At 34.4% G+C, this 24,776-nt stretch overlaps 1 protein-coding gene across 4 annotated transcripts in view; it reads left to right on the top strand.

The window, feature by feature from the left end:
• SMCHD1 (structural maintenance of chromosomes flexible hinge domain containing 1) overlaps nucleotides 1-24,776 on the top strand; it is a 128,928-nt gene that overhangs the window by 37,013 nt on the left and 67,139 nt on the right. For all 4 annotated transcript variants that reach the window (XM_060028744.1, XM_060028743.1, XM_060028746.1 and 1 more), the window contains 13 exons: nucleotides 1,283-1,373; nucleotides 2,080-2,290; nucleotides 4,688-4,808; nucleotides 4,887-5,070; nucleotides 6,996-7,190; nucleotides 8,708-8,821; nucleotides 9,394-9,500; nucleotides 10,232-10,314; nucleotides 10,499-10,612; nucleotides 14,851-14,928; nucleotides 15,008-15,127; nucleotides 18,784-18,928; nucleotides 24,334-24,430. In XM_060028744.1, the coding sequence (XP_059884727.1) occupies nucleotides 1,283-1,373; nucleotides 2,080-2,290; nucleotides 4,688-4,808; nucleotides 4,887-5,070; nucleotides 6,996-7,190; nucleotides 8,708-8,821; nucleotides 9,394-9,500; nucleotides 10,232-10,314; nucleotides 10,499-10,612; nucleotides 14,851-14,928; nucleotides 15,008-15,127; nucleotides 18,784-18,928; nucleotides 24,334-24,430 (1,660 nt within the window). The remainder of the gene's footprint in view (nucleotides 1-1,282; nucleotides 1,374-2,079; nucleotides 2,291-4,687; nucleotides 4,809-4,886; nucleotides 5,071-6,995; nucleotides 7,191-8,707; nucleotides 8,822-9,393; nucleotides 9,501-10,231; nucleotides 10,315-10,498; nucleotides 10,613-14,850; nucleotides 14,929-15,007; nucleotides 15,128-18,783; nucleotides 18,929-24,333; nucleotides 24,431-24,776) is intronic.

Below are 24,776 nucleotides of genomic sequence, written 5' to 3'. Positions count from 1 at the left end.
GATTGTTTCCATGATTTGTATTAACCTGAATTAATTAGTCTTGCAAAATGGGTATACTGTACAAAATTCATGTTTTTAAAGAAAGTATCTTTTCTTATTTATTCAAAGGGCTGTTGTACTTACTTTGAGATTCTCTATTTTATACATATATATTAACAATTAAAATTTTTTATGGGGAAATTGATTTTAGGAATGCCTTTTTTCTTGAATATTGATGTTTATTGGCTCTGTAACACAAGAGTTTTAAATAGGACTTTGGAATGTTTCTTCTCTAAGAACATCTTTTATTAGTTATTTTATTATTTCTCTTAACTGAAGGAATTCAGTGTACATTAATGACATAATTATAACTTAACTCTTGCTTTTAAAAAGAATGATGTATAACTTTAACCATTCTTTGAAATAGACGCTTGCTAAGCTATTTATAGCACTCTTTCTTAATGTATGGTTGTAAACTTATTGTTGACTATGATGTTAACACTTTTGAGATGTCTGAAGAAAGAAATCATGATTTTCAGTGATTTCCTTTTATCTTAGTAGTGTTTTAAACTAGGACAATTAATGTAATTTTTAAAAGTTAAAATTCATATGAAGGAATATTTTAAATTCCTGCTTGAGGAATAATTACACATGTGATACGGGATATGGGGAGAGGTGAATAATCTCCTCCAAATATAATCTTTTGAAACATTTGCCAAAATAAAATAACAAAGATTTCTGAAGTGGTGGTTTTTGATGGGATAATGTTGAATTTATTAGTTTTAGGAGTATTGGCATAAGATTGTTTCAGTGTCATAGGAGAAGAAAGATGAGAGTTACAGAATGATACTCTCATGTTGGGGACATAAGTTAAAGTTACTGAATCCTGTATAGTCCCTGATATTTGAGTCCTTTGTAGAACATCCCTAACAAGTAGAATTATAGCCTCTTAACTTCTAGTTTTAGTTTTTTTGATAAACTATACTTAAAAGTATTTGGGCCTTGAAGTTGGAAAGACTTGGATTGAAGCGCCCCCAACTCTATACTTCTGTGACCTTAAGTAAATTAAATTATATACGTTTCTTGCATGCCAATTTCTATATAAAATGAAGGGTAATAATATCTGAATCTCAGGATTGTTTTTACCATTAAATGGTTTACTCTGTTTAAAAATGCTTCATATAGTGCTTGGCACCTAGTAAGTACTGCCAAATAGTAGTTATAGAATTTTTTTTGGTAGAAGATTAGATGAACTGTAATTTTATGTGATTTAAAAGTGTAAAGGTATTCTTCTATGTTTTAGGCATATTTATCATTACTATATTCATGGCCCAAAAGGGAATGAAAAACGTGCATCAAAGGAAGTTGGACCTTTCAACAACATTGATATTGAAGTAAGATAAAATTCTTTCTTAAAGTATTGTGAATTATTAGGTATCTGTTCTAGTTCCAAGTTACTCTGGACAAGAAAACTCAGTCAGTAAATAGACAACTTCTCTGTCCTTGTCTTTTACCAGAACACTTCCCTAATTTGATATGCAAGTAAAGAGATTATTCCTAGATGTATTTTTGTGGAACCTTTGTTTACTATAGTATATGGTTTTTCCTTTCTCTGTCTTCTCTAGAGATATGAGCTGTTAACTGAATATCATGTCTCAAAAGCAGGGAAGAAAAGGAATAAATAGTTTCTTTTGTTCACAGAAGTCTTATAACAGGTAAAGTAAGATTTAGAAGAAAAGAATATTTGAGTGTTGAGTTCTCAGTATCCTTGCCCACACGTCAGGAAGAATTTCATGTACATCTTTATCCCACTTCCTACCTCTAGCAGGAAACCTTGAATTAAATGTACTCATCACTTAATATATCCTTCAGCTCTGCTTTGCTCTTTCTTTGCTTACTTTCAGTTTTTATAGTGTATTTTTTTTGAGATGCTACTTAGAGCTATTTAATCCAAATAAAAATATATATGTATTTCAATAAGCTAGATGATTACTTGTACAAATAAAAGTAGTTTTTGCCTGTTCTGTTGTTGGATCATAGGTGAGAACAAAAGTAAAGTCACTATAGAATTTAATTGTTTTTGTTTTATTTTTATTTTAGATTTCTATGTTTGAAAAGGGGAAGACACCTAAGATTATCAACCTAAGGGAAATACAAGATGACATGCAGACGTTGTATATAAATACAGCAGCTGATAGTTTTGAGTTCAAGGCTCATGTTGAAGGAGATGGTGTAGTGGAAGGGATTATCCGATATCACCCTTTTTTATATGATAGAGAAACGTATCCTGATGATCCATGCTTTCCATCAAGTATGTTAATCTGTTATCTTAGCTACAAAATGTGAAGTTGTGATTTAGGATAGTGATTTGTTTTCTTAATAATAATTCTTAGTTGAGCTGTTGAGGTTAGATAAATTTAAAAACTTTTTTCCCTCATGCAAATCTTCTTAAGTTATTAAAGTATTTATAATTTTTATAATTCTTAATTTTTGTGTATATTCATTTCCAGATGAATAAAGCAGTGGCTTTAAGAAAGATTATATATTCTTTTATCATAGATCTCTTCCTGAAGTGAATTTTTAGCTATATACTGCATAGTAATCCTTTATATATTCTCCATGTTGTCTTCCTGTTATCTTTGTAGGTATTTATAAAGTAGTTTTAAACTTCACTTAGTCATACTAGTTTTTTCTTTATGCTTTCTGATTTTTGCCTTGCTATAGAAAGGTATCTTATACCTCAAGATTATAAAAAAGATCCTGTGGTTTTTTTTCTTAATCATTTTATGTTTACATCTTTAACACATCTCTAATCTTTTTTGTGTGTGGGTTAACTTAATATTTTCCCTGTGGGTTTCCAGTTTCCTAGCACCAATTATTGAATGTTATGATTTTTGTAATAGTTTAAATATCACTTTCATAATAATATAAAGTTCCCATAAGTGCATAGATCCGGATTTTTTACTATAAGGAATTGATCTAGTTTGTGTTTTTATTTATTTATTATAAATTTATTTATTTGTTTATTTATTTATGGCTGTGTTGGGTCTTTGTTGCTGTGAGTGGGGGCTACTCTTTGTTGCGGTGTGCAGGCTTCTCACTGCGGTGGCTTCTCTTGTTGTGGAGCACGGACTCTAGGTGCGCGGGCTTCAGTAGTTGTGGCATGTGGGCTCAGTAGTTGTGGCTCGCAGGCTCTAGAGTGCAGGCTCGGTAGTTGTGGCTCACGGGCTTAGTTGCTCCGCGACATGTGGGATCTTCCTGGATCAGGGCTCGAACCTATGTGCCCTGCATTGGCAGGCAGAGTGCCACCACTGTGGCAACCACTGTACCACCAGGGAAGTCCCTATTTTGTGTTTTTATACATGAGTAATGATACTCTCTTGTCCTTTATACTGTATATTGATATCTATAGGGCAAGACACTATTGTTCTTTTTTGAGAAAATTCTTAATGCTTAATCTTTTGCTCTTCTGGATAAACTTTGGAATCACTTTGTACTGTACTTTCACTTTAAAAAAATCCTACTGGTATTATTGAGATTGCATTGAATTTTCATAGATTAACAGTATTAAATTTTCTCATTCAGAATAATTCTTTAGTATAGCCTTAGTATTGTAGGTTTTGGAACCAGATTTCCTGATTTGAATCTTATCTTTGCCACTTTGTGTAAACTTTGACAAAGTACCGCCTGCCTCAGTATCTGTAAAGTTGGGGGGGTAATAATTCTTGCCTCATAGATGTGTTGTGAGGGTTGAATAAGAAACTGCTTCAAGTCCTCAGAATAGTGCCCGACTTTGTTTAGTAAGTGCTCATACATGTTATTACTCAGTGACCTTCCCTCCCGTGAAGTCTCTAGCATGTTTTTCATTTGCCATTTGTAATTTTTGCATGCTTATAGACAAAAAGATAAAGTTCTTCAAATGATGTCTTAAAATAATAGCCAGTAAGTTGAATGAGATCAGAGGGGTTCTCTAAGAGCAAGTGAAATGGTGTGATTGAAAGGAATATTTACTTGTGATGGACTTGTGAGGGTTTTTTTGGGAGAAGAAGGCTTTATTGGGGGTGGGGGGAATGACTTAATGCCAGAATAACTGAGATATTACTATGTCAGGATCATGATGTTTGAATCTAATTTATCTAAATATATGAAAATGTATTACTAACAAACATAAAAATGTAGACAGTTGAGCTTTATAACTTAGGTTATAATTCTAGCTGTATCATAAAGTAAACTTACATTCAGTGTTATTAATTTGTCCAAGCTAGGCAAACTTGCTGTTGCTCGATACTGTAGATTTTCCAGATGATTTTTATGTAAGTAAACTGGTTGTGACAGAGTTGTGAAGCTTGTGGTTTAGGTACAGGATTCAAGCTCCCATATTTATAAATAGGTTTTAAAGATTGCAGGCTCAGTAGCTACTATAGTACTCCTAACACAGATGGATTAGTATGTTAGCAATTATTGACTTTGTAATGAGAAACACTATTGGTAATGTGGAACCACTTTGAAAATCTGCCTTTTTGAGGGCAGACAGAATAAAGCCACCTTTCGATTTGATAGAATGCAATGTTAAAGATCATAAGATTTTTTGTTACCATTTCTCTGAAGTAGCTTTAACATTTCACTTACAGAAATTGATTTCTCAGTGGTAAAAATTGCGTATACTTTATAGCAATAAACATTTTGTTCCAATATTCCTTTGTTCTAGAATTAAAAGATGAAGATGATGATGATGACTGTTTCATACTTGAGAAAGCAGCAAGAGGGAAAAGACCTATTTTTGAATGTTTTTGGAATGGACGACTAATACCATATACATCTGTTGAAGAGTAAGTTCTGATTTTTGCTGAAATTATATTGTTTTGTGATCTAATCTTTTTACTAACTAATACTTTGTTCTGTTCAAGCTTTGACTGGTGTACTCCTCCTAAGAAGAGAGGGCTTGCACCGATTGAGTGCTACAATAGGATATCTGGTGCATTATTCACTAATGACAAATTCCAGGTCAGCACAAATAAACTGACCTTTATGGATCTTGAGCTAAAATTGAAAGATAAGAACACCCTTTTTACAAGGATTTTAAATGGACAGGTATGGTTTTAAGTATCAAATTTTGAATATTTGCAAGTGTTCTATTTTAAGTACAACAAAAGTCACTAGTAGTGTAGATTTGTACTGACAATTTGCATACTTTTTATTTAATCTGGAATATAAATTTTCATTCATGAGCATTTATGTGTTCACTCAAAAATTTCAAATTGATTAGATCTTGTTCAGGTAAAATTTACAGATCTTTTATCAGATCTTCATCAGTACCTTGACATAGTAAATAGAAGCTACAGAACCATGTCCATTTGATAAGAGCATATAAGAACAATTTTATCTAATACAAAAGCTGTGTTTATATATTAATAACCTAAATATGCAATTTTAATCTAATCTTGGGGGTAAAATTGAGGTAGAACTATGAAATACTTTGGGCTAAAAGGTGCTGTGAGATTGATCAGTATTAAAATCTACATTAATCAATAGAAAAAGAGTGATAAATTTTTTAAAAAATAGGATAGAACTAGTGTACTTTTATTCTACCTAAGCACCTCAGAAACTTACTTGATGCTACTCTTTCAGTAGTTTAATGTTAAGTTGCCAAGAGATGGATGCATTTATTCTGAATTTAAAATTGCTTAAGCAATAAGCACAATACATGACACACAGTATTTATAGTCAGTCATCCCTACAACATGTTGAAATTCATTTTGCTCTGAATAAAAAGATACTGAGTCTTATATACTTTTATCGAATACGAGGGCTGTACATTGAAATACAGCATAAAAATTTGGTAGGCAGACTATCCCATTCCTAGTTAATAATTTTAATATTCTTGTCAAGTTGACAAAGTGATAACAGTAATTTGCTGATTCAGGAAGGAGTTGGTACCTGGGAACAGATTAGGGGGAAGATTTCCTTGAAGGTATATGCCATTTTTGAGTGTTTACAATGTACATGTTACTTCTTATTCAAATAACTTTTTAAAACCAAAAGTTTTTTCTTTTTAATGATTAACATACTGGCCCTTTGACTATAAGCTGCAAAAACTTAAGCTGAAATCAGTTTTAGTTTTGCCCCATTTTCATTTGGAAACGGTATATTGTGGAATAAGATATATAGGGGGAAATGAACTTCTATAACTTTATGCAAAGTCTTCTGTGAAAGCGTGTTATGTAAAGATTATCTTCCCTACTCATTCTCCTAAAGATAAGCATTAAACAAGTATATAGCACCTTACGCTGGAATGTAAATCTCTATACTGTCTCCCATCAGGGTGAAGAATGATAAGCAATAGCACATTTTTTTCTTATATATTATTAGAAAACAATTTTTATTTTATGATTTATTTTCTGAATAAATATAGATATATAATACATAATTAAAAGGAAAGATGTGTTTTGCATAGCAATGATTGTCAACATTTTTTTCACTATCACTTTATAAAAAGAGCTTTTTTGACCTTTTCTCCCCCTAATCACTCCCCACAATGACATTTTAATACCATAGATATACCATATATATGTTTAAGTACTATATGTATTTAAATCTGTGCCTGATACATAAAAAGATATTTTTATTGCCCTATTGAGAATGTGCATCGTTCACAGTAAGAAGACTTCCACTTACCTTTTTCCCCTAATCAGCTAGTTCTCCTTATCCTAGGCAGCCAGTGTTTGTCATTTTTTGGTATATCCTAGGATTTAAAACAGGGAAGCAAATCTTTGTTGATATTGACCATTAAGACCTTGGACCCAAGGGTGTAGCAAAGATTTTTCTTTCTTTAGTAATGTCTTTGATAGAAATCTAAATTCATATGGGAGAAGGATCCAGCAAAATATTTTAGTCTTTTATTAGATTTTCTGGGGTGGGCAGGTATGTGAAAGGAAAAATGAAATGAATGAGAAGTGTCTGTGGTTGTATTTGTTTATTAGTAGCTATATTTCATAGAACATTTTAAAATTTTACAGGAGCAGCGAATGAAAATTGACAGAGAATTTGCTCTATGGCTGAAGGACTGTCATGAAAAGTATGACAAACAAATAAAATTTACACTTTTTAAAGGAATAATTACACGTCCTGATCTTCCTTCTAAAAAGCAGGGCCCCTGGGCGACTTATTCAGCAATAGAATGGGATGGAAAAATATACAAAGCAGGACAACTGGTAAGTTTAACTTAGTTTTAGATTTAATTTTTAGTAGAATTTGAAACTAAATTAGATGTATTAGAATTTATCAACAACCAAAAATAATATATTTACTCTTGGCTCCTTGGGAGCCAGAAAAGAACGAAAAGGCCAAACGGATTTTAATTACGTAATTTAACAGGACATTTTATAAAAAACTTGATTTTTGCCAAAGGCTCAATTAACAAGGTTTTTATTGTTTCTTGCACTAAACTTTACTCAAATGGAGAATTCCATTTTGTTTTTTTAATTGTGATATGGAGAAATTATTTTTCAGCAAATTTTTATTGAGTGCTGCTCGTGAGTTACTGTGCTATTGACTGCATTGTGGAGAATGCAGAGGTCTAGGGGATGTCCTTTGTTCTTCAGGCTGTTACAGCCTGAAAACAGAGATAACCTAAGCAGATAATCATAGGTAAGAAGGGGGTAAGTGCTATGAAAAGAGAATGAATAGTGCTCATAGTTTAGGAGAGAATTTTCTGACTTCGGATTGGCCTCGGAGAAGAGGGTGAATCATGCAATTCTTTGTGCATGAAGTGGCATGTGTATGGAACTTGAAAGAGGTAAAGGCTCAGGTTTGCAGAGGTAATTATGAAGGTAATAAATGCACAAATGTGACACTCTCATCATCATATATCGAAAGCTTTGGAATCAGATGCGGTCACCTCGAAGTAGTGTGTGTAGCTACAGCTTGCTTTTCCAACATTTAGAGGTTAGGAAAACAAGGAGGAGGAGCTGACAAAGGAGAATTGAAAGGGATAAGATAGTGAGATAGAAGGGAACCAGGAGAATAAGGTATTTGTGAAGAGTTACAAGGAGGGAGTGATCAGTTTTGTCAAATTCTATGTGGTAGTCAAGTGAAACGCTTTCTCAGAGAAGATAATCTGAGCACAGACAAAGACAGGTAAATGCAGGGAAACCGCAAGCAACAGAGTTGGGTTGCTGCAACCTATTGTGTGTGTGAGGAGAAATAGTTCAGAAATGAAATGAGGCTGGAAGGTAGGTTGGGTGTAAATTTTTGTTGTCCTTGTAGTTGGGAAGTTTTGAATTGGACTAATGGAAATTACTCTTAGATTTTTCAAGCCAAGTAAGGAGAAGAAATACATTATAGGCAAGTTTTGAGCTAATTTATTTGAAATAAATGATGACTTTGTAAGTCACCGTTCACAGTCTGCAAGGAACATTTATGGGGGTTTGAGATAACTTGCATTAATAATAATTGATTTGGAAGGCTTTGGGCATTTTAGACACATGCATAGCGATGACATTTTTGTATGAAGAAGCCACTGTGTCTTTTCAAAGATATGTTACAAATAAGTGGAGAACTTCACAAATATAACTTTATTAGAATATTAGAATGCTTTTTTTGTTAATTTTTCTAATGATAGATGCTGAGTTTTCCCCTTGCATAACGTAGTTCTGTTAAGTAATTGTTAAACCTGTTTTTCTAAAAGTAAATATTAATACTAAATCCTTGTTTTAAAACTAAATATTAGGTCAAGACAATCAAGACACTTCCTCTCTTTTATGGAAGCATTGTAAAATTTTTTCTTTATGGTGATCATGATGGAGAAGTATATGCTACAGGAGGAGAGGTTCAAATTGCAATGGTAAGACCCCCAAATAACAAAAAATATTTCTTCAGTCTCTTGGTACTACGTTCTTTTGCTTAATTGTTAAAATAAAGATACGGTATTCTGTTTTGCCTCGTATTTGGCTTTTCCATTGGTTAAAGTAGTGGTAGCATGAATTTTTATGTTTCACATTTGATGTTTTTAATAATCTATAGAACAACATCTGTGTGCCCAGTGTTTAATTAATGTTACATATATTATTGCTAGTTAACACAGTAATTTTGTAAAGTGCACATTTCATCCAAGGCCCACAAACATAAACATTGGAGCCGGACTTCTATCTCAAGAATGAAAAACTTCAAAACTAGAACTGGTTTTATCCTTATACTATGCTCTTGTTAAAATTTGAATGGCCTAAGGCCTATTTAATTAGGCCTAAGGAGTTTACATGAAAAATGGAAGTAAACACTGTGGTATAATGTAATAATAGCTATTATGATTTATATACTTAACTAGGGTAAAAATATGTTTCTTTGGAAGAAATGTTCTTGTTGCAACTATACTTAAATAGTTTTTTTTAAATATTGGTGTAAATTTTATTTATTCAGGAACCTCAGGCACTGTATGATGAAATAAAAACTGTGCCAATTGCAAAGCTGGATAGGACAGTTGCTGAGAAAGCTGTGAAAAAATATGTAGAAGATGAAATGGCAAGGTAATTTACATTTCAAGATGCATATGGTAAAAAATAACAAGAAAAATCAAGAGGAATTGTCCTTTTAGCAGTTATTGAGTGTGTCGTTATGCTCTTCTATTTGGGCACTTGTAGTCTTAGATGTGTGTATTGTGACAAACTTCTTGCTGTTAAAAAAAACCTGAGAGCTCTCTGTTATAAAAACAGAATCCTGTATTTCATAGAAAAATGAGGAAATCTTATATCTACAGTGTCACTGTTATCAGCACTATGATTAAGTTTGTTAAAGAAAAAAAAAACTTTGGCCTACAGCTAGAAGAAAATGGTAGTAACTGCTGAGAGATAAAGATTAGTACAAAAGAAGTAAAAGGAAATCGAAAAATAAAAGGGTTTGTGGCTCTTGTATAGCTAATGACGTAGTCATTGTGATTCCTACTGAATCTCACTGGTAATTCTTTTATTTGTAGAGTTTATCCTGTCTCCCAAAGGTAGCTTGTACTATAAATGAATAGAAAAATCTCAAAAAACCACAGTTCCTGGCTCTTAACACCAGGAGATTTTGTCTTACTCTGTAACCACAACAGTGGTTGAGGAGAAGGAAATGTTTACAGTATTAATCATTCAGGATTTCAGATTTAACCTGTCAAAAAAAATTAGAAATAAATATTAAAATTTCTAGTAACTATTATTTTTAAAAATAAGACCATAATTAACACAGTTCATGAATAATTAATATGCTGGTTTCATAATAGGCTCCCTGATAGATTGTCAGTAACTTGGCCTGAAGGAGATGAATTATTGCCAAATGAGATTAGGCCTGCTGGAACCCCCATTGGTATGTTTTTGGGTTTTTTGTGTGTGTTTGTTTGTTTTTAAATACTGAAAAAATGCTTTTCTTACATCTTACATTTCATAGTAAAAGACCATGAAAAATTAAAGTGCTGTGTGAAGACCTAGCAGATTCATCAGATTCTTTGGGTGTGACTGAGACATTCTTATTTTTAATTTTGGACTGATAGGTGCATTAAGAATTGAAATATTGAATAAAAAGGGGGAAGCAATGCAAAAGCTTCCAGGAACAAGTCATGGAGGGTCAAAGAAACTCCTGGTTGAGCTCAAAGTTATACTACACTGTAAGTATACAAACTAATTTGGATCTTTATTGTTGTTCTTAAATATATAACATATGTTTTAATATCTTTGTGTAATTATGAGCTAGCAATCTGATAGATAGTACATTTGTTTAAAGTTAGGAGTTTCAAAGGTGTGAATAATTCACATTAAAAAAAATCAATTGTTTTCTGAGGGTTTTTTTTTTAACATTTTATTCTGAATTTTCCTATGTAGGTAGCTGTGGGCTAAAATAAAGATATGATGTGCATACATGTAGTAGTTTGTACAATAGGAATTTTGATTGGATAATCCTTATGATCCCTTCTAAATCAAAAATACTGTGTCTCTGAACCTATGGGCCAGAAGTACTTGTTTCAGTTGAGAATCCTGGCCCACTCTTTGGTAAAGGAAAAGAACTGCATATTATTGCTCATCTTGTATTTTCCTAACTTGAATCACCTTGTTTGTTAACTTGTCTGTTGTTTTTTGTGTTTTTTAACATCTTTATTGGCGTATAATCGCTTTACTATGGTGTGTTAGTTTCTGCTTTATAACAAAGTGAATCAACTATACATATACATATGTTCCCATATCTCTTCCCTCTTGCGTCTACCTCCCTCCCACCCTCCCTATCCCTCCCCTCTAGGTGGTCACAAAGCACGGAGCTGATCTCCGAGCTGATCTCCCTGTGCTATGCGGCTGCTTCCCACTAGCTATCTATTTTACATTTGGTAGTGTATGTATGTCCATGCCACTCTCTCACTTGGTCCCAGCTTACCCTTCCCCCTCCCTGTGTACTCAAGTCCATTCTCTATGTCTGTGTCTTTATTCCTGTCCTGCCCCTAGCTTCTTCAAAACCTTTTTTTTTTTTCTTTTAAGATTCCATATATATGTGTTAGCATACGGTATTTGTTTTTCTCTTTCTGACTTATTACTTCACTCTGTATGACAGACTCTGGGTCCATCCACCTGACTACAAATAACTCAATTTTGTTTCTTTTTATGGCTGAGTAATATTCCATTGTGTATATGTACACATCTTCTTTATCCATTCATCTGTCGGTGGACACTTAGGTTGCTTCCATGTCCTGGCTATTGTAAATACAGCTGCAATGAACATTTTGGTACATGACTCTTTTTGAATTACGGTTTTCTTTGTTGTTTTTGTCTTGACTGCCTGAAAGTATTTTCAATTTATATTTTCAGTAATTGTTCTGTCACTATATATTGCATGTCTGGTCCATGGATTTTAAAGATGTTTAAAGATGTTTTATTCACTATGCGTTTATTTCCAACATTTATAAACTAGTCAATGGTCATGTATACTTTCATTGTATAAATGTCTTGCTAGCCTCGGCAGCAGTGAACAGTTTGACTAATTTTACTGCAGTACTCTTATTTTTGGCCTCTGTGACACTCTATTTTATATTTCTCCAACTTTTTTTGATGGCTTAAAACAACATATATTTATTATCTTACAGTTCTCTAGGTCATCCGTCCCAGGTGGACTTCACTGTGCTAAAATCAAAGTGTCAGCAGGATAGTGTTCCTTCTGGAGGTTCTAGGGAAGGCTCGCCTTTTCCACTTCTAGACGCCACCCACATTCCTTGGCTTGTGGCCCCTTCCATCTTCAAAGCCAGCAGTGTAGCATCTTCCAGCGTCTCTGTGACTCTGACCCTCCTGCCTCTGTCTTATTTAAAACCAAAACCAAAAATACACACAGGCATACCTTGTTTAATTGTGCTTTGCTTTATTGCCATTTGCAGATACTGCATTTTTTTACAGATTGAAGGTTTATGGAAACTCTGTGTTGAGCAAGTCTATTAATGCCATTTTCCCAATGGTATTTGCTCACTTAATGTCTCTGTGTCACATTTTGGTCATTCTGGCAACATTTCAAACTTTTTCATTATTATATTTGTTACAGTGATCTGTGATTAGTGATATTTGATGTTATTACTACAACTTGCTGAAGGCTCAGATGAAGGTTAGCATTTTTTAGCAATAAAGTACTTTTTAATTGAGATATGAACATTTTATTTTTTTAAAGAAATAATGCTCTTGCACACTCAGTAGACTACAGTATAGTGTAAACATAACTTTTATATGCACTGGGAAACGGAAAAATTTATGTGATTTGCTTTATTGCGATACTTGTTTTGTTGTGGTGGTCTGAAGCCAAACCTGCAATATCTCTAAGGTCTGCCTGTATATATATATATTTTTTAATTAGAAGATTTTTTTTTGTTAAAGTATATATAATAGATTTACCATTTCAATTATTTTTTAAATGTACACTTTACTGTAGAGTGTTTCACATATTTGTTTCTTTGGAATGTCATTTAACTTGTTCCATTGTTTGTTCTATTTCCTGAAGACTGGAAATTACCCCAAAAGCTTAAACAGATTTAGGTTCACCACTTTTCCCCCCTAAAGCAAGAATCCATACTCCATAGCGAATTTGTGTTTCTTAGGGTATTACATCAAGAGGCATTTGATGACTGTAATTAATTGTCCTACTTTTAGTGCTGCTAAAATGGATTATTGAATTCACTTGGCTAATATGATTATAAAGTTCTCCTTTCATCCGTGATGTAATGGTTTCATCCATTAATGATTTTTGCTTAGTTATTTGGTATGCAAAATGGTGATCCCCTCATTCTTTTATTTCTTCCTAATTTATTATCCCAGTTTATTATCCTTCCTAGTTTATTTGTTAGTAATAAATTTCAGTTAGGGTCATTGGTTTACTCTGAAACACAGCTTTTATAGGAAAGGCAGTATAAAGGCTTAATCCTTTTTCTTTAATTGCAAATTACCAGTCAGGAATTGGTACAGTACTGTGGTGCTCAGAGACTGTTTTTTTTTGATTTTTATAAATGTGTTTTTCTGAATGTATGGGGTTTTATAGATTTGACATGCTTCCTTGATTTTGATGTGCTTTCCTGTTTGCTCCTCTGTCCTCTTGATAAGACCCTTTTTTGTCTTTGATTTGAGCTTTCTTGCTTTCTGGCTCAAGACATCCTAGAATCTTCTTGTACATGTTTACCCTAAACCTCAATTCACCCATTACTCTTTTTTTAACATCTTTATTGGAGTATAATTGCTTTACAGTGGTGTGTTAGTTTCTGCTTTATAACAGAGTAAATCAGCTATACATATACATATATCCCCATATCTCCTCCCTCTTACGTCTCCCTCCCACCCTCCTTATCCCACCCCTCTAAGTGGTCACAAAGCACCGAGCTGATCTCCCTGTGCTGTGTGGCTGCTTCCCACTAGCTATCAGTTTTACATTTGGTAGTGTATATATGTACATGCTACTCTCTAACTTTGTCCCCGCTCCTTTCAGTGGGGAATGGCATTTAGAGGCCTGAGTGTTAGGATTGCTCATGGCCACTGGGCGAAATTGTTTCTAAGCCTTTTCGATTGATAGCTAAGCATGAATATTTTTGGAAAAGAAAAAACATGAATTCATATCGATATTCTGAGTTTTTATTTAACCACTTTGATTTCATTTCTTTTATGTTGAAAATCTTGATTCTTAACAACATTAACAGTTAGTTACTGCTTTATCCTATAATATAGTTTCAAAATAGTGATACTTATAAAATTACTAATAGTACTATTAGATTAAATTTGACTTCTTTGAAGCGCTATTTGTCCTTAAAGTTATTAAAGTTGAAGTCAGTTGAAATAATTTTAAAAAATTTTTTAATATGGTCATATCGCCTACCTACATTTTGGTTTTGCTTATGAATTGCTTTATTTTAATTCTATTTTGTGAATATTTTAAGTCATGTAATTCCAAAGTCAAAAATAAATAACAAGGAATATTTCAGATAAGTGATATCATCCTTCTATTTGTTTTCTTCTACTTTAGGTCTTGCTTTTTTCTCTTAATAGAGCACTAGGTCTTAGAGATTACTCTATGTAAATAAAGTATGCTATTTTCCTCTTTAAGAAAACTTTTAAAGAAATGATTTTCAATGTCAAAAGAAAATTATTTCTATATTCTTTTGTTTGTGCCAGTTAAGCTTATTTACAGATACATTTTTAAGAATTGAAATAAAGGAATTTTAATCAGCTGAATGAATAAATTTTCATTATGCTATTGACTTGAATAGGATAGCTTTAGATTTTTCGAGGTTTCAAAACTACCTTAAAAAATGTATAGCAGGTAGACATTTGATGCTAGTGTGACATTTCTTATTCATGTTCTATATTTAATTTCTCAAAATTTTTTTCTTTTATTAAGCTCCAAATGGAAATAAAGAAATCATTTCACATATTAGTCAACATGGAGGAAAATGGCCTTACTGGTTTAAAAAAATGGGTGAGTTATTATTCTGAATGTTAAAAATTCTATCAGTATTACATTTACTTGAATTTTAATTTCTTCTTAATTTGTCCAGAAAATATTCAAAAGTTGGGGAATTATACATTGAAATTACAAGTTGTACTGAATGAAAGTAATGCAGACACTTATGCAGGAAGACCACTACCATCTAAAGCAATTAAATTTTCTGTCAAAGGTAAGCAAAACACCAGTATGTAACTCTGTATGCTAAAGGTGGCATTTTAAATCAAGAGGAAAACAGGTAATTTAATAAAAGATGTTTGACCAATTGTATAACCATCTTGGTCTTAGAATGGCTTTATAATTCTGCTTGGTAATCATATTCCTTATAAACGTTTGAAAGCATCATTGTTTTCTAGCTTCCCTTGTTACTGGTAGAGTCTAAAGTTATTCTGATTCCTAACTTTTGCATGTTAAACACCCTCCACTCCCAGTCCAACCGCCCCTATTCTCCCTCTTCCGCAATCCCCAGAAGTTAGGATAATTTTTTTTGTGTGTGGGGGGGTCCCAATTTCTGAAATTTTAAATTCTAGGGATTTTTCTTGAGTTACTTTGATTTCCTACTCTGTTTTTTCTTTCTACAACATCTAGTGTTAAGACGTTGGACCTCTTGACTGGTGTACTAATACTGTTTTTTCTGCTTTACATCTCTTGGTTTTATTTCTGTACTTTACAAGAGACTTCTTTAACATGATGTTCGACACTTTCTATTGAATTTTTCCTTTCTGCTATAATTTTTTTAGTTTCTGAAATATTCTCTGGTTATTCCCTTTTCAAAGTATTTTCTCCAACTTCATGGATTCAGTATCTATTAATTCTCTGAGGCTATTAATAATAGTGGCATTTTTTCTTGACGCTTTCAAACTTTATTCATAGCTTGTTTCCTCCATGTTGCTTTTTTACACGTCTGCTCTGGGTCCTTTCTATTAGATGCTCTCTTACATTACTAGTTATTTGCACACAGTTAAGAATAGAACATTCGAGAGTGTTTATATCATTTGGGGAGATTATGATAAGAGAATTTTAGGTTTTTTTCTCTTTGGCTGTTCAGATTTCCCAGAGTGGAGTGTAAACACCTGGGTGCCAGCATTTGGGGAGCCAAGCTGGGGAAGACTGTTAGAGGTTTCATATTCAGTATTTATTTTTTTAACATGTTTATTGGAGTATGATTGCTTTACAGTGGTGTGTTAGTTTCTGCTGTATAACAAAGTGAATCAGCTGTACGTATACATATATCTTCATATCTCCTCCCTCTTGCGTCTCCCTCCCACCCTCCCTATCCCACCTGTCTAGGTGGACACAAAGCACTGAGCTGATCTCCCTGTGCTATGTGGCTGCTTCCCACTAGCTATCTATTTTACATTTGGTAGTGTATATATGTCCATGCCACTCTCTCACTTTGTCCCAGCTTACCCTTCCCCCTCCCTGTGTACTCAAGTCCATTCTCTATGTCTGTGTCTTTATTCCTGTCCTGCCCCTAGCTTCTTCAGAACCTTTTTTTTTTTTTAAGATTCCATATATATGTGTTAGCATACGGTATTTGTTTTTCTCTTTCTGACTTACTTCACTCTGTATGACAGACTCTAGGTCCATCCACCTCACTACAAATAACTCAATTTTGTTTCTTTTTATGGCTGAGTAATATTCCATTGTGTATATGTACACATCTTCTTTATCCATTCATCTGTTGGTGGACACTTAGGTTGCTTCCATGTCCTGGCTATTGTAAATAGAACTGCAGTGAACATTGTGGTACGTGACTCTTTTTGAATTATGGTTTTCTCAGGGTATATGCCCAGTTGTGGGATTGCTCATGTTCAGTATTGATCTTTCACTTGATTTTCCTATTTTCAGTAAACTGTAATGCTTTCAGTAGTGCTGTGTCCCTTACTCCTTGGACCAACTCTTAACCTTTCCTGGAGAAGAAACCTTCCGGATATTGCTGAAGATGAGGAAGGCAGTTGACTGGCTCTGTGTGTTGAGGGGTGGGATCTGAGGAACTGTTTCTCAAACAAACTTGAACAAGTCTTCCTTTTTTATTTCAATTTCACTCTTACTTGATAGAGCCATTCTTGAGACTTTTGAGTGTTAATATAGTGTGAATTAAATTGGCTCCCTGCTTGCTTTGTTGATGATTGAGGATTTGATTTCTTGAGTCTTTCTGCTAAGTCAGTTATACTTGCCCATATATTCTCCAGCTTTCAAATTCTGTTACTGTTGTCTTTTTTCTTGTTCATTGTTTTTGTAGGTTTAGGCCCCTTTGAAAAAAATCTCTGTAGTGCCACATTTTTATGGGGTTTTAGAGAGCTGATTTAAGTGCCTGTGATTACCTTGCCTTCTCTAATCAGACAACCACCTTGGGGAGTGTTCCTTTTTGTACATACAGATCATGTTCTTTAAATACACCTGTGAAACATTCTACAGTACGGACATGCTGTAGTTCAGCAGTTTTCTTTGATGAACATTTCAGGTGTTTCCAAGTTTTTGGCTGTTACAAATCACATTCCTATACGGAAAAAAATTATGATGCTTTGTGTACAAGTGCTTGAATATCTCTAGAGTGGATACCAAGAAGTAGAATTGCCAACTGCAATGTGTGTGCTTTAACATTTTATACATATTTACTGTCAGGTTGCCCTCCCAAAAGGTTTTGTACCCTCATCAACAGACTGAGGGTTCTTGTTTCCCTATGCTCATTCCTGGCTAACCTATATTATAATATTTAGCCTAGTTGGTGGTTAAATTATTTAATTATTAGGTTGTGTACCTCTTCTAGCCTTTATTGGACATTGTCATCTGTGAAAGTCTGTTCCTTTACTATGCCTATTTCATTTTATTTTTAATTTTTTTAAATTTATTTACTTTTGGCTGTGCTGGGTCTTTGCTGCTGCTGCGCACGGGCTTTCTCTAGTTGCACAGAGCGAGGGCTACTCTTCATTATGGTGCGCAGGCTTCTCACTGCAGTTGCTTCTCTTGTTGTGGAGCACGGGCTCTAGGCGTGCCGGCTTCAGTAGTTGTGGCACTTGGACTCAGCAGTCATGGCTCACAGGCTCTAGAGTGCAGGCTCAGTAATTGTGGTGCATGGGCTTAGTTGCTCTGTGGCATGTGGGATCTTCCCAGACCAGGGATCAATCCCGTGTCCCCTGCATTGGCAGGCGGATTCTTAACCACTGTGCCACCCGGGAAGTGCCTACTATGCCTATTTTAATAGTGTAAAGCTGTAGTTCTCAAATTTAAGTTTTACCTGAACCACCTGCTGGGCTTACTAAAATGCAGACTGGTGGGCCTCACTCCTGGAGTTTCTGACTCAGTAGGATGATGTGAGCCCTCGAATTTGCATTTCTAATAATTTCCCAGGGGATGACTTGAAACTGTTATCTTTATAGGAAGTTTTAATGTATTGTGGATTTTAATCCTTTATTGCATACGTTGCAAGTACTTTCTCATATAGAGCTTCTCTGTTAACTTTGTATCTAATAAAATATTTTGAACTTTATCAAATACATCGTTGTATAGCTGTTGAGTATTGTGTTTTGCCTTAGTTTTTCCTATGATAAAATTATAAACATATTCCTTTATTATATTCGAAAATTTCATAGTTTAAAAACACATTTATCTCTATCTCTAGACTTTTATACATGGTGTGAGATAAAGTTCTAGCTTTATTATTTTCACAGGTGGATTATAGATATAATTTATATAAACTTTGCACAGATTTAAAATGCCATCTTTATTGTAGTCTAATCTTCCATATATATAATGGATGTTTCTACCTACAATGAATCTTCTGACGGATGAATTTTCTTTTCATGTTTATTTTTTTTTATTAAGAGGGTAAACCAATCAAATTTTCATTTGATCTTCCGGATCCTCCTTATCGTGTTGGAGTCCCATTCAATATCCCTCTGGAGTTTCGGGATGAATTTGGTCATACTAGTCAACTATCAACTGATATTCAGCCAGTTTTTGAAGCAAGGTAATCTGAGTTTTCATATTTGCTAAGTATTCACTTTTTTCTTTTTTTAGCTTAAATTATTTATGTTCGGTTAACTTCAGATTTATTATTTAAAATGCTTAGTGGATATTTTATGATATCTGGGGGATTTGTTTAGTCCCAGTCTATTCTCTGTGGCTGTAGTGTCATACATACATTACCTCAATAAAGTTTGTTTTGACTGAATTTACTGTTACAGTTGTTTGGGTGAGACTGATATAGTTCTGTCTTAGTCCATTTCTTTTTGCAAGTATAATATGACTTCTCCTGGCAATTTTATAAACCATACCATGTTTATTTTGTTGTTTGCTTAGAAATTATGGCCATTTAAACTTAGTGGTTACCTACTGGTAGGTTTTTAACCTGCTAATAAAATTTATTTTGGTTTGCTTTTAAAACCATAGCAATAAAGTTTACACTTTCCATGGAAATTGTGTCCTTCCTTAGAATTTGCCTTTACTTAAGAGCTCTATAGAGTGACATGATTGGCTTATATTAAAAAATAGCCCTGAAAAACAATGTGTCCAGTTATATAATTGAGGATGTTCATTGTTTTCCATTACCTTTTTTTGAGGTGCCTAGGAAGAATTCTTGTTTTTCAAATTTCTGCCAAATTTGTCGTTTTTGGAGACACTGTTTTTTTTTTGGCCGCGCTGCGAGGCACGCAGGATCATACCTTAACCAGGGATTGAACCCCATGCCCCCTGCAGCGGGAGCGCAGTTTTAACCACTAGACTGCCGGGGAAGTCCCTGGGCCCACATTTTAATGTATGCTTTTGCTATCACCGTGTACTTTTTTCCCCTGTTGGTGTAATTGTTCACTCTTTTAATCATTTGACTACGTACTGTATTCCAGGCATTTGCCAGCTGGAGATATAGAAGTGAATAAGAGCATAGTATTTGCCTTCTAGAAGCTCACAGACTAGTTTAGTGTCCAGATTTATACCATGGTTAAGTTCCTGAAAAACAAAACAGAGTTACAAAAAGTATTGAAAATGAGTTGCAAAAAGTGATTTTGACATATTATATTCATTTGAATATTAAACCATAATGGAAGAGTTGAATACTTAAGCATCTATGTGCTTAATAAGAAACACTAAAAATAATGTCTAGTCACAAATGGAAAATATTTGTGCATTAGTTGACCCCTGTTTTCAATTAAACTTCCTTCTTATCCTTGATAGGACATTCTTACACACAAAGTCTCTATCACACGTACATACTGGTAATTAAGATTTGGGGCTTAAAAAAAAATCTTGGTGGCCTGGCTATGTGAATTTACCTTCAGTAAATTTGTTTGTTTTTTTCTCAGTGTTAACTAAATTAAACAAAAAATCATTCACACATGTAGCCTAAAGAATCAAATAGTTGGATGAGGTTTATATAAAAAAAGAGTAGTTCCTCTGCCCTCTCCACCCCACCCACAATCGACTTCTCAGAACCACTTTCAGCTTTCTTACTTGAATGTTTTGGTACCTATTGCACATATCTAAGTAACTTTTTTTTTTTTTTTTTTTTTGCACTGTGTGGGCCTCTCACTGTTGTGGCCTGTCCCGTTGCGGAGCACAGGCTCCGGACGCGCAGGCTCAGCGGCCATGGCTCACGGGCCCAGCTGCTCCGCGGCATGTGGGATCTTCCCGGACCGGGGCACGAACCCGTATCCCCTGCATTAGCAGGCAGACTCTCAACCACTGCGCCACCAGGGAAGCCCTCTAAGTAACTTTTATATTGTTACTTCTTGATTCTTCAGTTTTAAGCATTATCTCTTGACTTATGGAAGATGAGGACACACTCTCTTGTTGCCACTTACATTACAAATAAACCTCCTTCCTATTCCCACATTCTTCATTAAAGTTGTATTCTGGCTTGATCAGTATTTAGTGCTTGCTTTATTATGATTATGTAAGTGCTAATTACTTTCTTCATTGCACAACTGTTGTTCTTTTTTTCTTTGCTAAGTAACTCTCTGCCAGTTGCCTGGTCTCTTCTCAAGATGCTTGGTACATAGATAACCTATCAGTTTCATATTTTTTTCTCTGTTTATTTATTTTTGGCTGCATTGGGTCTTCGTTGCTATACGTGGGCTTTCTCTAGTTGCGGCGAGTGGGGGCTACTCTTCGTTGCGGTGCGTGGGCTTCTTATTGTGGTGGCTTCTCTTGTTGTGGAGTATGGGCTCTAGGCATGCAGGCTTCAGTAGTTGTGGTACGCAGGCTCAGTAGTTGTGGCTCACGGGCTTAGTTGCTCCACGACATGTGGGATCTTCGCAGACCAGGGCTCAAACCCATGTCCCCTGCAAGGGCAGGCGGATTCTTAATCACTGCACCACCAGCGAAGTCCCTCAGTTTCATACTCTTATAGACATCTTTCTTGGAACTTTGCCATGTGCTCTGGTCTGGATCAGTTGTTCTTATGCTTGTTACATTTGTCCTTCTGTGATCTTCCTTCACTTTCATCCTGGGAGTACCCTTTGTCTTTTGTGTTGGGGAAATATAGTAAAAACAAAACCTACTGTCAAGCTAGAAAACTTCTTCACAAAGGTAGAAGAGAAAGAAGACAATTTTGTTATTGAATAATCAGTAAACCAGAATGTGATTATTCTCATCGCAATCTGATAGAGATTGCAAGGAAGGAAATCTTACTCTGTTACATGGGTAAGTAAATAAAATCTATCACATTCATGTTTTCAAGAAAAATTGCTAAGTATCTTTATGACTGGGAGTAGAGTTTGCAATTTGGAGTCAATTGATCAGAAGTTAGGCCCAGGAAACTGGGAGATAGGGGTTTACCTTTATTGATGATTAAATTTCGTAGAGTTCGCTCTCAGGTCCTTGAGGAAACATTCCTGAATTTGTGAGATTGTTAAGTAGCTTATTTTATTTAGCATTTAACCTTCCCTGGGTCTTCAGTTTTGAAAGAATCCCTTGTCCCTTACCTTCTGCTGGAGTACATTATTCACTAGTTTCCTAAGAAAGGATTTACATGTAAGATAAAATTATTGCTCTGAAAATGTCTGTATTCTACTTGATTGATTTAATTGAAAGTTGAACACTACTTTCCATCGAAATTATAAAAACATTGCTCCATTTTTGCCTTTTAGCTTCTCCTGTTGCTGATAAATTTAAACTTGTTCTGATTAACTTTCCTTTTTATGTTTCCTATGTATTCTGTCTGGAAGCTTATAGGGACCCACTTTTAATTCTCAACAGGGCAAAATTTTATAATGGTACATCTTTGTATAGGTCTCTTCATTATTTGAAGTACTTCATTTTCTACCTTCCATCATCACGGTTTTCTCTTTTTTTGAAGGGGGGGATCCTTATTTATTTGATGATGTACCTTTGGGACTGGTTCTCTGATTTTCCTAATTTTTCCATTTTTCTTAATCTTTCTGTGTTTTTGTTTTACTTTTAGACAGACTTTCTCAATTTTATGTTTATATCTTTCCATTGAGTTTTTCCTTTTGCTGTATTTTTAATTTCCAAGTGTTCTTCCTGGTTCTCCGAATGTTCTTTTGTAGATTCTGTTCTTGTTTTATGAATGTAACACATTTTTTTTTTTTTTGCTGATAAATAAATGGTAGTTTTTAAAAAAAGGTTACCTACACTGATAATGTTTATTGTCTCCAAGTTAGTTGCTTTTTATTTGTTGGATTTTGATCTGTTTCTTCATATATCTGGTTAATCTTTGGTTATCTGCTTTTATATCTGATGGAGAACTAAAATGCACATAGGAGTTTGGGAGAGGCTGTTGAGTGTGAGAGTTTGGGAGAGGCTGTTGAGTGTGAACTCCACTACAGGATGATCTGTCTGTAACATTTTGTTGGGGGAAATCCTGTTGTATCTTGAGGTCTTTTTCTTGGGCTGGGTAGTTTGCTCAAAGAACAATCTTTAGTCTCTTGCCTGGAGGGGAATAATTTGGCTGTTCAGGTTCCTAGCCAGTCCAAGAGCAAGACTAGGGTAGGAATGGGAATGAAAAGGTCTCAGTATCCCTATGCGGTCCATTCAGGATTACCCTTGTATTCTTTTTAGTATTTTACCCTTTCCTGCGACTTACTTTTTGTGCCCAGGTTCACAGATTCTCTGCTTAAACCTTTTCAGAGAATAATTTTCCAGTCATCTGCCAGAGGTGGAGAGGGGAGATCTGGGGATCGAAATTTTAATCAACCCCCCACCTTTTTTTTTTTGGCCTTTCTTTTTGGCCCTGCTTCTAGGGGTACCTAATAACACCAGTTCCTTAATGGTACCTGGGAATTCTGTGGTATATATTGGTTTTGAGCTTCTTCCATTGCTGTTTCACAGTTCAGTTTTCTTGGGAAGTTACTAGGTCATTTGCCACTTGTCTATCCTTTTTTCTAGCAGATAATTTCTATTGTCCTTGTCTCTTCTTCCATACCTCCCATATCTTTGCCTTTAAAAGTAAATAAAAGGAATCCCTTTGTTCTTATATTAGTGAGGCTTTAAGAGATAGTGAAAGTAGATGTCTGTGGTTAATGTCCATCTTTCTCAGGGAGTTTATTTTACCTTACATGCCTCTTTAGAGCTTTTTTCAAACAAGCCATGTTATTTAATTTTTACAGCTTATTCAGATAATATCTAAATATTTAATTTCATTCTTCAGAAAAATTAGGTCTTTTCTCCATCATGGTATATCTTTCCTCCTTTTTTATCACCTTACCCCTTACAGAGTAAAATGTTGACACTGTAAGTATCTACAGGTGGTCAAAGGTGGTTTAGGAATCACATTACTCATAGTAGTAGATTAGAGGGTCTCAGTATACATTCTAGCAAGGTTACATTAGCACAAGGCTGCACTTAATTATTTGGACTTTATCTAAAATTGCCATTCAGTTTAATAGGTGCCAGAAAGTCTCTAAAATCCCTGTGGGTGAAGGATTTGAAAGAATCCAGGACAAAGTCTGTAGACATCTTTAAGCCTGATCGATTTGGATGTTTCATTTTCTTTGGCCTGTATACATGGTCTAGCATTTCATTGTTTCCTACCTTGTATCTTTACTCACTGCACGAATGGTATCACTTATTAATACTTGTTGGATCATTTTTCTTTGTAAAAATCTCATGGGAATTTGCTTCTGTTCATTTGTTTCTCTCTTTTAAAAAAATACAATTTTATTAGAAAAATGAATTAAAAATGAGAATGTCATATGAGAAGACAAACACATTTGCAGCAGGAATTCCCTGGCAGTCCAGTGGTTAGGACTTCGTGTTCTCACTGCTGAGGGCCCGGGTTCAGTCCCTGGTCAGGGAACTAAGATCCTGCAAGCCATGTGGCACAGCTAGAAAAAAAAAAAGAAAGAAAAGAGAAAAGAACATTTGCAGCTTATTTGTTGGTAATGGAGGGAAAGTTAAAAAATAATTTATTTTTTCCAGTGGTTTATCTTTACATTATGAAGAAATAACCAATGGCCCAAATTGTGTCATTCGAGGTGTTACAGCTAAGGGCCCTGTAAACTCTTGTCAAGGCAAGGTAAGCATTGTACATACATGTTATAATGCATGTTATTTCTTATATGGTAAAAATGAAATTGGAAATTTAAAAACCTATTTTTGTGACAAGATGACAGTAATGTCAGGTTCTTAGGAATTAATCAGGATCATGTCACCCGACATACCATTACCATTTACATCTCTTGAGAAGACCAGCATATTTGCTGCTGTTGTTTGTTAAACGTTTATGAATTAAATATTTTCAACTGTCTTCATTTTCATTCCAGTCTTTTTGCATTCAAAGCCGTTTACAACAGTTATCTAGTACTATGTTGCTTCTTTCTTCTCTGTAAGTTTTTTCATTTTTCAATGTTTTTCTTAGAATA

Source organism: Delphinus delphis, chromosome 13, assembly GCF_949987515.2.
Source record: "Delphinus delphis chromosome 13, mDelDel1.2, whole genome shotgun sequence".
Lineage (NCBI taxonomy): Eukaryota > Metazoa > Chordata > Mammalia > Artiodactyla > Delphinidae > Delphinus > Delphinus delphis.
This window is presented reverse-complemented; position numbering and strand designations above follow the sequence as displayed.